This window comes from Chiloscyllium plagiosum, unplaced genomic scaffold, assembly GCF_037043375.1.
Source record: "Chiloscyllium plagiosum isolate Xiang-an unplaced genomic scaffold, Cpla_swu_hap1 HiC_scaffold_10, whole genome shotgun sequence".
Lineage (NCBI taxonomy): Eukaryota > Metazoa > Chordata > Chondrichthyes > Orectolobiformes > Hemiscylliidae > Chiloscyllium > Chiloscyllium plagiosum.
In genome coordinates this window covers 20,731,294-20,747,169 of record NW_028270148.1, presented here as the reverse complement: position 1 = coordinate 20,747,169, position 15,876 = coordinate 20,731,294, and the positions used below count along the sequence as shown (strand labels likewise).

At 39.6% G+C, this 15,876-nt stretch overlaps 1 protein-coding gene across 6 annotated transcripts in view; it reads left to right on the top strand.

Annotated features, from left to right (window-relative positions):
- Positions 1–15,876, top strand: part of sdccag8 (SHH signaling and ciliogenesis regulator sdccag8) — a 355,401-nt gene that overhangs the window by 326,454 nt on the left and 13,071 nt on the right. For 2 of the 6 annotated variants that reach the window (XR_015758360.1, XM_087991183.1), the window contains exon 17: positions 14,789–14,894. The exons of 2 other annotated variants lie outside the window; for them this stretch is intronic. Coding sequence is in view for 2 of the 4 variants with exons in the window: in XM_087991183.1 (XP_087847309.1) it covers positions 14,789–14,894 (106 nt within the window). In the remaining 2 variants the exon portion in view is untranslated. Of the gene's footprint in view, positions 1–14,788; positions 14,934–15,876 lie in introns of all 6 variants that reach the window. 2 more of the 6 variants (XR_015758359.1, XM_043695478.2) reach the window with 1 other exon arrangement.

Sequence of the window (15,876 nt, the reverse complement as noted above, 5' to 3'; positions counted from 1 at the left end):
GACTGACAGCCAGAGGATGCTAAGGAGCACAACTAAACCCTTGAGTACTCCGCATGACACCAATGTACTGCCTTATTGTCACAAAATATATAGGAAAATGATGTCCAGCAACACTAGATTGCATAAAAACATGAGAACAAGATGTGATGGTTTCCAATGCTGGGTGAAAAGAAATTATTCAAGTCATTGAAAATTATATTTTTTTAAATTCCGAAGGTTAAACTGTTGACTTTCAATCAATGCAGTATTTGAAATGCTATCAGGTGGATCTGCTATTCTGACCCTTGGTCTTTATGATTGCTAATTGACTTACTCAGCAGCGAAATATTAAAACAGTTTGCTTCCCTCTCGGGTCAAAAGCATGTGTCAAACTAGTTCACTGGCAGCACAATAGCACAACTCATAAACATATTTCAGAGGTTGAAAAGTCAAAATCAAAATAGTTGGGACAGGAACCAAACCCATCATTTCCTGGTTTATAGAGGCAGGCTGATGCACTGGAAGCAAATCGACTATTTGATTATTATAACGAGGTTGCCACCTTAATTATGACAGCCACTACTTTTAACCACAAATGGTCAGGTTGAGAAAGTCTGAATCCTTTAGCAAGTACTTTTAGAGCACTTGTGGGTGAAGAGGAGTATGCTTTGGCCACAAGGTGCTTCAGTCTTGTAAATTCTCCTGTTCCATATAATCTCTGTTCCCTTTAATGACAGTAGGACTGCTGGACTTCTAAGGAAGTTCCCCCCCACCACAATCAGGATCTCTACCCCACGGTCTCTTTTGCATCCTCTGATACATTTATCTCCTCTCATTGATTGGGTGCTGTAAATCAGGTTTCCAGCCATTCAGCCTGTCAAATCCACTTCAAGAACTCACCCACACAGAGCTTGCTTAACTGAAATTCATTTTTTTGTCACTTGAATCAGGACATTGTATTTTCAAATTCTGCTCCAGGCTGACACTAGTATTGAAGTCATGATTTGGAGTGGGTGTTGGACTGGGGTGTACAAAGTTACAGATCACACAGCACCAGGTTTTTGAATACTGAGAGAACAATTAGAACTGTCATTCGGATGACAGATCCCATGCTTTGATACCTGCCCACATTTTGATTTCAAATGATAGTGTCTTGGCAATTGCCAAGACACTATCTGAAGAATGACAGTAGTTCTCCCATTCTCCTGGTGGCAATCCCTCCTGTAACCAAAATATATTAATTGTGGGACCTTGCACAATGCATAATGCTGCCTCATTTGCCTACATGCTAAACATTACAAACAAATTCTTTAAATGCAAAGTCCTTTGAGATTATCCTGAGAGACGTGATGAGGCTTTATGTATGTCCATATTTTGCCAACTCCATACTTGACAATTTCAGTCCTTTCTTCCCATTATCTTTACCTTCTCAATGTATTTTGATATATCTAATGTTCTATTGCTCATATTACCCTGTCTCATCAATTACCCTGTCCTTGTTGTCCATTCTTACACTTGCTCTCCCAACTCCCCAAATGGCTTTAGGTGGTTTTATAACAAAATATTTTGGGATTCATTCGTAACATTCATATGACTTCAGCAATGTTGCAAAATCTGCCATTTCAAATCATATAGGTATTTGTTAATGAATTTGGTTGGAATTATTGTACACGTTCTATATTACAATATTTTATACCACAAAAACCTTCCAAATTTGACCCTTCATAATATTGTTACGGTAGTTTTGACAGCAGTTTTCTAGGTAAAATCTAGCCAGTTGCCAGCTGATCCACAGTCATTGCTGTGTATATCACTGTGGAGTGACAGAGGGAGCAGCCAAGTCCTGCCACTCCTGCTGGCTTAATCAATCCATTGTGGAGTACTGACTCATGCAAGGCACAGCGCGGAATATGTTTTGACAGCAGGTGAGGGTGTTTGTAGGTAACACAGTGTGCAAATATAACAAATAGTGTCTGTCAGAGGCAGTGTTGGGCATTCTGGATACCATTGTGTAATAATGAAGTAGAAGCATTGGACTGCTAACAGTGGTGTGTTCTAGGTATAACAAGATGCTTCCACATGGAATATATGCTTGTGATTTATTTAATGTAGGGAGGAATTGTGTTTTTACTGTTTAATTTGCATCAAAATGCATTTTTATATGGGATTAGGACTTTCAATATTTTGCTGCTCCATTGCACATAAATGTTCACTTTGTTTACTAAAAGTTCCTAATGGTGATATTCTAGTAGGGAAGAACACCTCAAAACAATAGAGACTTCTGTCATCTATTGATTGATGAAGTTGAAGATCACCTCTGAATATTACTCAATTAATTTCTCACCTTTCAGCCCTCTTATACATTTTGAAAATTTGAAGGTAAGTTAATTGCGTTTTTTTTCTGTTGTTATCGTCTCCTGAATCAGGACTTTACAATCAAGTCTACTGGATCCTTAGGATCTCAGAGTCTAATTTCAAGGATCATATGAAAAGAATTATATTTTCTTTCCCCAAATCTGGGCCCGATGCCCAAGTCCCAGCACGCTCAACAGCAAGACACTGATCCATACAATAGACTGGATTTTACAGACTGTGTGTAAGGATCGGGTGGCTATCCCACTGCCTTTCTGTCTGTCCCTGATGCTGGTCCATTTAACAAAATGCAACTGAGATTGTTACCAGGCAATTGATCCAAATTTTATGCTACTTATGCCGTGATACCATTGGAAGAGGAGGTGAATGGGAAGAATTTTTTTTCACCTAGCTGGTTAAAAAGCAGGATAGAAGAGGGGGATACATCCTTTAGGGGTGCCCTATGTGCATCTACAGCATCTTTACTCCTAAGATGTTATTCCCTTCTTTGTTTCTCCTTGCCTGTCCAAAAAACCCAAGCCCTCAGCCCCTCCAATGATTTCCAATCTCTTCCTGTCCAACGGTTCCGATTTACTTCTCTTCAGTATCTATGTTGTTTCATCTTGGGGCCTTCTTGCAGGCTTGCCAAATCTCTAGGATTAGCCTAGAGTCTCTGGGAATGAATGATTAATTTTCAGAAAACTGTGAGCAATCAGAGGGAAAAAAGAATCGATAAAAGTAAGCTTTTGATTTTAAAACTTTGGCTGTACATTACCCTTGTTTAACATCGGTTGATTTGAGACCAATAGTTCTTCTGAGCTGTGCATTCCCCCAACACCCCTCACTGTGATTGAGAAACAGTAGGAGAGAAAGGAAGTCCATTGAAGTAAAAATGAATAATCATTAGCACTGGAACATGGGCAGAGTGAGGATAGGGTAGATGAAGTACTCTGAGGTCTGAGATCCTGCACCCCTTCCTTCATTATGCCGTGAATAGGGGAAAATGTCTGGTTGCTGAATCCTCAAGCATGTGCTGTGAGCAAAAAGACTGTTAGTTTGCATGCTCTCCATGCCAGAGGAGCACTGCGCTATTGACCGCAAGTTATTTGTTGTGGCAAATGTTTAATTTTTCAACATAATGTTTTGGAGAGCAAGTTCTTGAAATGCGTAGAGTTGATGTAAGAGTACAGATGGAACACCTGCTTATGTTGAATGCTGTCCACTCGATCACAAGTTTCAAATCAAATAAGCAAAACAAATAAGAACATACATTTAGTTTTATAAACTTCTTTCTGCACTGAAATATTATTGTGGTGGACTTCTGCAGTTTGTGGATTTTCTGATTTTCTCTTAAGTAAGAATGTTGAAAATTGGTCTCACCTGCTTGTATTCAGTTAATGCAAATCTGGCAATGATCACTACAGTGTGATATCCAGGACCCTTTAGGAACAGTACAAAATTCAGCAGAGTATATTTTTGAACCTTTCTCCTGAGACCATCAGCTGTACTACCTTCGGTGATAACACTTCATGGGCAGAAATTACATGATGGAAATGGGAAAAGAATCCAGGTCTGTTTTCAGGTGAGAGATCCACCAGTGGTCAGATTAAAACAGCTCTCGGTTGGCTTGGAGATAGGTTTTCATTGAGCAAATTATTGAGGTTTTTCCCTTCCTGCAGAGGGTTATGCATCACATTGCCACTGGCAATCAGCTGGTGGTCATGCCCCATTGACTGGTAGAGTCTTTCTGGGCAAAGTCTTCCAGTTTCACTTAATAGTTCTGCCCCTTGTACTCCTCTCCTTAATATGCCAAGTGGTGCTGACCCTGTTCAAAGCCGGGGTACTGAGTGTCCATTCTTCCTTTCACCTGTACATGACCAAAGGCATCTCCTTACCTACATCTCTTTGCGCCACACACCTTGTGGACTCGGAGTAATATCCTGGGACAGTCATGACTGACTCTTTACCCACCACCTGCCTTCAGCTGGTCTCTCAGTGAGTACCCAATGTGCCTCTTTCGGATTTAAGTTACAAACCTTGACAAATTCTTAAAGAACTTTAAACAACTTTAATTGGCCTTAATTGGGAGGTGAGTGGGAAACTTGTTTCGCCATCCCATGTCCTGATGATTATTGATGATGCCAGGAACCATGTCTTGAAGCTGACTTAACACCCTGCACTTTTATCATGTCTGACATTTTCAAAAATTCAGTTTTGTTACACAGGCATGTGAGCCACCTCTTTGATCAAGCCTTAGTAACATCTCCACATTTGACATTTTGTTCATACCTCGTGTGAAAAGCCTTGGGATTCTGTTCTGCAGCAAAGAAGTGGCTGACTTATGAGTTATTGTTACCCACTTGAGCCACAAGTTCAGATGTCTGATGGTACATTTATATCCAACAGCTGCAGTGTGATAGGAGAACTGCAGTTCTGAATTTACTCCATTCACACAAAGAAAATTCAAAGTATAAGTTATAACTCTGAAGTACCATGATTTTGTAGGCTCATTGGTCCAATTTTATTTGTGACTGCCTTCCCAAAATGGGGAAGAACATAGAAAAAAGGTACCCTCCATTTTCCAGCACCATCAGTGTTTACCTTTGGAAGTTCAAATCCAGAGTTTTCAGTTTCTCTGAGGATACTATTTGGGGTTTCTTAATGCTATAGCACTGTATTCAAAATAAGTTTGGGAGTTGGTAATGTGGTAATGATGCGGGACTAGTAATTCAGGTTCATGCCTAGGTTCAAATCTCACTATGGCAGGCAGTAGAATTTAAATTCAATTATCAAGATTTGGAATTGAAATCAAGTCTCAAGTGCCCTGAAACCATTATCGATTGCCAATAAAATGTCATCTTCTTCACAAACCTTTTATGGAAGAAAGTCTGCCATCCGCACTTGGTCTGGTCTGTGCTGCGGATCTGAAGTTGAACAATGCAGTTGACTTGTAACTGCCCTCTCCAGGACTGCAAGCCACTCTATTCAAGGGCAGTTAGGGATGGCCTATATGGTGACCTTGTCAGTGACACCGACATTCCATGAGAGACTAAAACAAAAGACATGATTGCTGGACAAAAGCTTATTAACTTCGTATTTAATGCACTTGCTTCAGAAAGATGTTGCTGACCCTGGGAAATAAGCCACTTCCTCATGTTAACAAGGAGTTATACAAGCTAACAGTTAAGAACGAGTAGTGTTCGGTGATGAAGAAATGGCTACAAAGAGAATGCTGTGACAGAAATTGCCCTCAGTGGTAACTACAAAACTTATTTGTATTCACGCAAAATAAATTCCTGGAATACATGAATAAATGTATTAAAATTTAAAAACATCAATGTCACGCATTAGTTATCCTCTCAAGCATCAATAAGAATGTTTGGGTTTGTTGAGTGATACCAAGGGTCAATCACCAGTTGAACATTTCCTTAGCATGAGAAAAGGTACTACAGTGAAGAGCCTTGTGCATCTGACCCATTACTACCTCAGTTACTGACCAAGAAATAAGTCTATGAAGAAGCAAAATTTGTTTACCTTTTGCAAAGAACCTGGCTCCACAGGCCAGCAGTCTTCATGTCAATCACAGTCAGGAGCAATTTTGTCCGTAAACCTGACGTGCACTTTCCAGCAGGGGTCACTGGATAACTATCAGAAGAAGGAATTGTTCACATTCTGTAACAGTTGCTTCTCTGACCTGAACCATCTGAGTAGAACTCTTAACCATTTAAAAATTGAACAAGGCTATATAATGATGCATTGTTAAAAGCAATATAAAAAAAAAACAAGGAAAAGATAAAATGAAGATGCATTTTGTTTTAAATCCTGCTGGTTTTAAAAAGTTATGTGACTTTTTTTTCCATTCTATTTCAAAATTTACAACAATTCTAGGAAGTTACAGCACCAAAAGCATGCCCATTATTCTCTTTTTGTAAAAAGCATGTGGTAATTGACATAAACATGATTGCAGATATTTGTGGCTTTTGGATTTTAAAAAATGATTGAAAGATCTTTTATGAAAGAAATCTCAAGTGTCAAAGGCTTTTTTTTATCCTCATGCATGATTGCCATGCACTTTTAAAGATATGTTTTAAACCTATAATTGTTCAGTTGCAATTTGCTTAATGCTAAATTCTAAACATAATTAAATTGGAAATGTATAACTGATTAACCCTCTGTGACTAGTGTTAACTACATTAAGATGTATACACACATGGCATCGTCTCCTTTGGTTTGCAAAACGAGTTGATTAGTTTTACTAATTTTGTTTGAAATAGGTTTTGTTGATCCTGGAATAAGAAGTGTTTATAATGAGCTGCTAATTTCAGCGCTGCTGTGAACACAGTAAATGTCAGAGCACAAGTTTTACTCAAAGATTCTTTACCTCTTTCTTCCACTCCTTTACCTTTATGGAGTGCATTGCAAACATTTTGCTATTGGAAATTTGGGAAAGAGAAATGATTTTTGCCTCAGCAGAATAGACTTTTCTGGTTGCTTAGCACCAATTCCGTTTTGATTTATTTTTCAGAACACATGGTTATTTTTAGTTGCCTTGCCACTTTCACATTGGGGTGTGGTGGGAGCGGGAAGCATTAAGGAGAAACAAAATTAACAGAAACAACAGACTTTGTTTTACAACTGACTAATTTTACAGTGAAAGGGTATAACTAATTTTTGAAAAATTAGATACTAATTTATGTTAATTATTGTGTTTACTTTTTCTCACACCAGGTTTCACCCATAGCTCCCAGATATTAATGGCTTCTTGTAGAATGACTGGGTTGGGGGTTTATAGAGAGAGGCATTTAAGATACCTCTCTGGCTAAAGTGTCATTATTTGTTGGTAATTAGGGCCCCTCTGCTGCCTCAGCCAGTTTAAAATGTAAATAGCTGAGGATCCAGGTTTGATCTTGGCTGTGTTTTAAGTTAGCTGATTGTGTTGCTGTGGTGGTAAAAACTGTACAACTGGTTTTAGGGAAGGAAACTGGCCAATGTTCCCACTCCTATAGCGAATCCATTGAATAAATACTAGACACATACAGGATGTCAGTCAAATATTATCCCTGAATGGAATTCTACACTCAGCACCCACATCTGTATTAGAATTCTGTTTAAATGGAAATGGTTTTCGTAAATTGAAATTAACTCTTTAAATATTTTCACTTATACGGCAAGGCTAATGTAGGAAGACATCTTAAGGTGCTTGAGAATCTGGACTTGCTAAATAGTGACAAAAAGTTTAAAAGACAGAGAAGTTATTTGAATCATTTTAAAACATTGGTTCAGCCTCAAGTGGAGCATTGTATCCAATTCTGAGCGTCACACTTTAGAAAGCACTTTAGAGAGGGTGCAGAGCAGATTAATGGCACTGATTCTAGGGATGAGGAATTTTCACCCAGAGAGTGGTGGGTGTGTGGAATGCTCTGCCCCAGAGGGCAGTGGAGGCCCAGTCTCTGGATTCATTTAAGAAAGATATGGATAGAGCTCTCAAGGATTGTGGAATCAAGGATTATGGAGATAAGGCAAGAACAGGATACTGATTAAGGATGATCACCCATGATCATATTGAATGGTGGTGCAGGCTCGAAGGGCAGAATGGCCTACTCCTGCACCTATTGTCTATTGTCTATTGAATTTCTGTCACCTGGGACTGTGCTTTTTGGAAGATATGATAGAATGCTCAAAGTCATGAGGGATCTTGATGAGTAGTTAAGGAGAAAATATTCAATTGGTGGAAAGGACAAAGATTAGAGGATACCTGTTTAAAACAAAAGGGCCTAAAGATGAAACAAAAAGAGAAATTGGTGAAAAAGCTCAGCAAGTCTGACAGCATCTGTAGAGAGAAAGCAGAGTTAATGATTTGCGTTCAGTGACCCTTCTTCAGAACCTAGAGGTGAGATGAAGATAAACGTTCACTGCAATGAATGTTTAGGAGCTGGATTGTATGTGTGTCGGAGACAGGTTCAACTAAGACATTCTAAAATGAGTTGTATATTTAGCGGAGAAAGATATTGCTGGGTTACAAAGTAGGATGTGGGACTGGTTATATTCAGCTTATATTCGTTCGTGTGATGTGGGCATTGCTGGCTGACCAAAATTTAATGTCTGTCCCTGGTTGCCGTTGAGCTAAGGTACTTTTGTAGTGAGCTAAACATAATGGACTTACTGATCTCCTTCTATGATTGGGAAGGGTAACCAATTGCAGTATCAAAGAGGAGGATTTTAAAAGATAAGACAGATGTGCAGAAAGAGCTTGGTCAGATGGGGAATCTTATGGGGCAGGAATTTTCAGATGGCAGTTTCCCACTTCACTGATGAAAGTGTCAGCAAGGAATACTCCCCCATCACAGTAGCTCCACTGTGGGTTGTAAATAGAACTTTCTTCCCTCGCTCAGGTAGAAGGCTTGCCTCAGTGTGCTACCGACCAATCTGATTGTAGTCCCAGCAGTGCCAGTGGCAGCAGTGACCAGGACTGGGATTACAGCAAGTCTCCAGAATTTAAATCCAAGTGCAGGTAAATGTAGGGGTCTCAATCTTAGTAAGAAATAAGTTGTTGAGCTTTTTGCATTTGTTGAAAATGGGGACAGAAGGAGCAGAGGTGGAGTGCTTAAGATGATGGCTGATAGTAAAGGAGACTGGAGTTACCTTTGGCTCTAGAATGATTTTGAGAGTATTGGATGATTTTGACTGTTAACAGGAAGACCTGAAAAATGTGGTCCTGCCAGATTTATTACTGAATGTTAAACCAGTTGTGTAACCCAGGTACACACAAATCAGTGCCTTTGACTCAAAGAGGTGAACATACAGTTATATCAGAGAAAATTAAGCATACTAAAATATTTTGCAAGAGACAAGAGCATCAAAAGTGAGGAAATGATTGATCAGATGCATATCTTGTGATGGATGGAGAGATAATTATCTAGGATATTATTGCTGTTGTGGTTCTGTTCGCCGAGCTGGAAGTTTTTGTTGCAAACGTTTCGTCCCCTGGCTAGGCGACATCATCAGTGCTTGGGAGCCTCCTGCGAAGCGCTTCTTTGATGTTTCCTCCGGTGTTTATAGTGGTCTGTCCCTGCCGCTTCCGGTTGTCAGTTTCAGCTGTCCGCTGTAGTGGTTGGTATATTGGGTCCAGGTCGATGTGTTTGTTGATGGAGTTTGTGGATGAATGCCATGCCTCTAGGAATTCCCTGGCTGTTCTCTGTCTGGCTTGCCCTATGATAGTAGTGTTGTCCCAGTCGAATTCATGTTGCTTGTTGTCTGCATGTGTGGCTACTAAGGATAGCTGGTCGTGTCGTTTCGTGGCTAGTTGATGTTCATGTATGCGGATTGTTAGCTGTCTTCCTGTTTGTCCTATATAGTGTTTAATGCAGTCCTTGCATGGTATTTTGTACACTACATTCGTCTTGCTCATGTTGGGTATCGGGTCCTTCGTTCTGGTGAGTTGTTGTCTGAGCGTGGCTGTTGGTTTGTGTGCCGTTATGAGTCCTAGGGGTCGCAGTAGTCTGGCAGTCAGTTCCGAGATGCTCCTGATGTATGGTAGTGTGGCTAGTCCTTTTGGTTGTGGTATGTCCTCGTTCCGTGATTTTTCTCTTAGGCATCTGTTGATGAAGTTGCGCGGGTATCCGTTTTTGGCGAATACCTTGTATAGGTGTTCCTCTTCTTCTTTTTGCAGTCCTGGTGTACTGCAGTGTGTTGTGGCCCTTTTGAATAGTGTCCTGATGGAGCTTTGTTTGTGTGTGTTGGGGTGGTTACTTTCATAGTTTAGGACTTGGTCTGTGTGTGTGGCTTTCCTGTATACTCTTGTAGTGAATTCTCCGTCTGGTGTTCTTTGTACCATCACGTCTAGGAATGGGAGTTGGCTATCCTTTTCTTCTTCTCTCGTGAATCAGATTCCTGTGAGTGTGGCGTTGATGATCCGGTGTGTTTTTTCTATTTCCGTGTTTTTAATGATTACAAACGTGTCATCGACATATCTGACCCAGAGTTTGGGTTGAATTTGTGGTAGGACTGTTTGTTCTAACCTTTGCATAACTGCCTCTGCTATGCGTCCCAAGATTGGTGATCCCATGGGTGTTCCATTGATTTGTTCGTATATCTGGTTGTTGAATGTGAAGTGTGTTGTGAGGCACAAGTCCAGTAGTTTAAGTATGCCGTCTTTGTTGATAGGTTCAGCGTCCTGTTTTCTGTTCTGTATGTCCAGTAGGTTGGCTATTGTTTCTCTGGCTAGGGATTTGTCAATCGAAGTGAACAGTGCCGTCACGTCGAATGATATCATGGTTTCTTCTTTGTCTACGTGTATATTTCTGATGATGTCCAAGAATTCCTGTGTTGATTTGTATAGTGTGTTTGGATCCGCTTACCAGGTGTTTCAGTTTCTGTTGTAGTCCTTTGGCCAGTTTGTATGATGGTGTCCCTGGTAGTGATACTATGGATCTGAGTGGGATGTCAGGTTTGTGTACTTTAGGTAATCCATAGAATCTGGGGGTGTTGTTGCTTTCCGGTTTCATTCTTTGTAGGTCAGCTCTGGTTATCTGTCCGTTTTTTTGTAGATTCCTTAGTGTGTTATTTATCCTATTGGTGAGTTGTGGGGTGGGGTCAAACTCCCTCTTTTGGTAGGTGTTGGTATCTTCAAGTAGTTGTTGTGCTTTTTGGATGTAATCAGATTTATCTAGGATGACCGTCATTCTGCCTTTATCTGCTGGTAGTATGATTATGTTCTTATAGTTTCTTAGTGATTTCAGTGCTTCCCTGTCCTTGGTGTTGAGGTTATGTGTTTGTCTTCGCAAAAATCTTCGCACAAACTTTGAATATTATTGCTGGACTGTCAACCCAGATACCCAAATAATGTCTGGGGATGAGTTTGAATCCTATCACAGCAGATGGTGAGATTTGAATTCAGTAAAAATATGTGACATTAGGAGTCTACTGATGACCATAAATCCATTGGCGATTGTCGGAAAAACCCATCTGGTTCACCAATGTTCTTTAGGGAAGGAAACTGCCATCCTTACCTGGTCTGGCCTACATGTGACTTCAGACCGACAGCAATGTGGTTGACTATTAACTATTCTCATCTTATAGGCATGATAACATTGGTTGCTTTAGCAAGGAATTTAAGTCTCTGAGAGTGGCTGTTGAAGATTAAGGATGGGTAATAAATGTTGCCTAGCCAGCAACGCCTTAATCCCGTGAGTGAATAAAGGAAAATAACAGAATGAGGGTCATGGACTAACTAATTGGAAAAAGTGTTCCTGTAAGTTACTTGAAGGCTTATTTTTCAAGGATTGCTACAAAGGGAAGTGTTTTGGAAGTGGATAGGGAGACCTAGGTGGTGAAGAATACAGGATGGAGAGGGCCCATTTTGTGATAGTAACCATGGAACAGGGCAATCTCAATTCTGTCCTGAGCCCGTGTCCCTAAATGTACAAACAGTGTCAGTTTAGACTGTAATCTGGGGTATGAATATTAACCAATATCCCATCCCTTAAGACTGCCATTGTGTCATTGCCACAATCTCAGTTGGCATCAACTAAGAAGTTAAAATTGAGATCATTCTCATCAGTGCAAATTCACTTTCTAAGTTCTCTTGAGCTTTCAGGTGTTGAATGGCCTCTTCCTGTTTCTATCTTCCTAATCATTGCCATTTTAAGTCGAATGCACAATATATACCCTATGAATCTCATCTTATAGGCATGATAACATTGGTTGCTTTAGCAAGGAATTTAAGTCTCTGAGAGTGGCTGTTGAAGATTGTCAGCAAAGTGGTCTACTGTTCCAGTCACGACAGCTCACATTTTAAAACAATTCTTTGAATGTGACACGAACATTTTGAGAATAGTTGTAAAGTAGCCTCCTGTGATTAGTTCATTGAATAAATAATAGACTCAAAGAATTACTTGCATTTTTTTAATAGTCAAAAAGAAACACATGCAGATAGTAGAACTCAGCCAGCTGAGTCCTGATAAATGTGTAAGTAATTTGCCAAGGAATGTTATGCTTTAATTAGGATTTCTTACAGATTGCTTGTGCAAAATAACCAATTTATACTGAAATCCATCTAATGATGCTTTCTGCAAGTGAAGCTAAATTAAACAGCACAAAACACCAGTTTTCTAACATATTCGTGTCTTGATGTGAAACTGGAAAATGGATTGACGATAATTAGAGTTGAACAGTGAAAGCATGAATAAGGAAGCAAAACATCATTCCTGCATGAAATTCAACTTTTTCCTGCTATATCTGGGTTAGAGTTCTTTCAAAAGGAATAAATAGCAAGTGATTTTGGTAAATTAGAATTGCAAGTTTATGTAGGCAGTTGTTTAGTGGATGACAGCTGAGCTACTCATGAAAATTATGGTCTTCCTTCATTCTTGGAATCAGCCACACATTCTAGGATGAGTCCAGGAATAATAGGGTCCATTGGGTGTGACCTTTTAATATCTTTGGTTTTTGAAGCATGGCAGCATTCTCGTGTGGTCATTTCATCAGTCATGACACCAAGAAGAATGCGAGTTCCAGAAAAGGGGAAAAAATAGGAAGCCAGACCGTCTGATCATGGAATCCCTGCATTGTGGAAACAGGCCCAACAAGTCCACACTGACTGTCAAAAGAGTATCCCACCCAAACCCATTTCCCTGCCCTATTACTCATATTCATCCCTGTCTAATGCACCTAACCTACACATCCCTGAACGCTATGGACAATTTAGCATGGCTAATTCACCTAGCCTGTACATCTTTGGAATGTGGGAGGAAACCAGAGGACCCAGAGGGAACCCATACAAACACAGGGAGAATGTCCAAACTCCACACAAACAGTCACCTGAGGCTGGAATTGAACCCGGGTCTCTGGTGCTGTGAGGCAGCAGTGATAACTACTAAACCACCATGATACTCAAATTCAACTTCCAGCAAGCTGATAAGATACAGAACATCAAAAGTCACAGGAGCAATGCATTGAAGCTACCCATCTATCTCAGTCACCACAAGAAAAAAATGTGATAATAGTATTATCCATGTTCAGAATCAACTTGAGTTAGTATCCTAAATGTTCCTGTTATTACACATGCATTAAGCATTGCAAGCCAATATATTGACTGGGCCAAATATGTTTGCACATTATACGATAAAGGTTCTCTGCACCTAATAGGGAGAAACTTCAACAACAAAGTACATAATCCAGAGGCAGCAGTTTGCAGATTTTACCTTCCTGTGTCAGTTTTACTATAAACACAGGACCTAAATGTGGGTTACACACCTCCTGAAAGGATGACTTGAGTTTTAATCTGTAGCTAATAAATGTAGAAAGGTGGACTTAATAGAATTAAAATGGCAAAAAGAAGTACATTAATTAACTAACGAGTTAGCCTGAAGTATAGCCATGGTCAAAGAATATTTAAGGGAATGCACAAGAGGTACCTGGCCAATTTAACTTGATCTTGAACTCATTTAAGGTAAAAACTGTTGTAGTATTATTTACTATTATGATAGCTGTATCATCTGGTTTCCTTTGAGAGAGTTTGAACCTGGAACATTGATGTTTGTATTTGGCGGATGCTGATTGTCATTGAACAGCTACAATCAAATTGGTTTGTCAGTAAAATTAGCACAAATTTTAGCTTTAAAAAATGCTTAGTAATAAATGAAAAATGGTGCAGAATTGAATACTCTTGAATTTGAAGTCCATAAGGAGGACACTCTGATTTTTAGGGAATGTGGGTCAAGTCTGAACCTTTAGAGACAGTAGCTATTTCTGAAAGGAAATCAAAGAATATAGTCAAAGTCTTTAACTACAAACATTCCTATTCTATGTGCTTTGTAGCTATTAGCTAGACATCTCCATATTGATATTTTTAAGCCAAACTGAAGAGCTCTCTGTACTAACTCTGTTCAAAGCCTCTTTGATCATTGATTCTACAGACTCAGTTTATAGCTCCAAAGAGTGGCATATCTGGCTCAAATGCACAGACAGTGTAAGGATTCTTGCAGATCTGAGCACCACTTTTGTCAGGGCTGCACGTGCCTGTGGCTGTGGTACACTCTAACCAGTTCTGCTGAATTTATGCAGTCGCTATCTATTTCTCCCTCTCTTTCGAATAGATACTGTCATGTACAGCATTTTGTTCAAGGAGCATGGACTGCAGTGTCCTTTGTGCAGGCATCTGAAATCTAGTAAGGTTGCAGCCCTGTAAGGATTACAGACCACTTTTGACTGTTTGATAGAAGGGTGAACTAATGCCATGTTACATTGGACTGACCATAGAAACAGGATTAGCTAGATATCACTGATATCAAAGAGTTCTATTGTGCCTGATGTCAAAACTCCTCATGCTTTGTTGTACTTGAGATGGTTGAATTCATTTGGTAAAAATATCAAAATTAGTTTAAATAGAGACCAGCAGACATTATAACGGAGCAGAGAATTTATCCTGAAGTGTCATCTGTCGTTTATGTCTTTGCAGACTGCAACAGTTGGATCAGCACAGTCAGGCCAGTGCACAGCAGGTGATGGAACTACTGCAAAGGCAGAATGAGCTGTTAAAGGAGAGACAAGCCCTGTTGGAAAAGGTGCAGTGCCTGAAATCATCAGGAAATGTCACAGGCAAAGTAGGATTCGTCTGTTATCTATACCACATTAATCTGAAACTACTTGATTAAAGATACTGCAGTAAAGATACTGCAGTCAGTGACCATTTCTGCATATTAGTTGCATGTTGACAGCAGCCTCATGTAACTTAATTGTATAGTGAAATCCATGCAAATGTGAATACTCCAACAAACCTTATTGAAGACAGAAATATCACAAAGTGATGCCTGGCTATTGACAGGGAGCTCAGATAGGGAAGGGTTTGGGAGGATGTCCATTGAGAGGGAAGATGGCAGTGTATTAAAACAGAAAGTGCTGGAGAAACTCAACAAGTCAGGCACCATCTGTGAAGAGTGAAACAGAGTTAATGTTTTGAGTCAAATATGACTTTGTAGCACAAAATTTAAACATTGCTTAAGGAAACTAGGGGTTGAAGCTTTTGCCATGTGCTCAACAGAATAGGTGCACAAAATAGATCTGAATAAAGAGACACCAAACTATATAGAATGAGAAAAGGGTGCTGTTTGGTTGGACCATAGTTGGCATGGTCGAACAGTTAACCATTAATCTTAATCTACACTCAAATACTTTGAAACAGAACTTCAGATGAACACCCCTTTCTTGATATATGTGTGGAAAAGTCAGAAAATTGATTCTTAACTAATATCAATTGAAAGTGTACATTCGCTGGTCATTATACATGTTGGGATTCATACAATTCCATACTCTACAAGATGAATCTTATTGGAAATCTTGTGAATAGGCCCAAGCCAACTCTGCATTGTATAAGCTTAACGATGAGCAATGTTCCCTCTAACTTTACTTGCAGCTGCATATTCATCCAAAATCCATGCTTAGCAACAGCTTTTGGAAATGGAAGCCATCTGTCAGCACGCCAATTGACATGCATGAATCTTCTCTAATTAAATATATGGAGGATACATTGATAAAATCATCACTTAT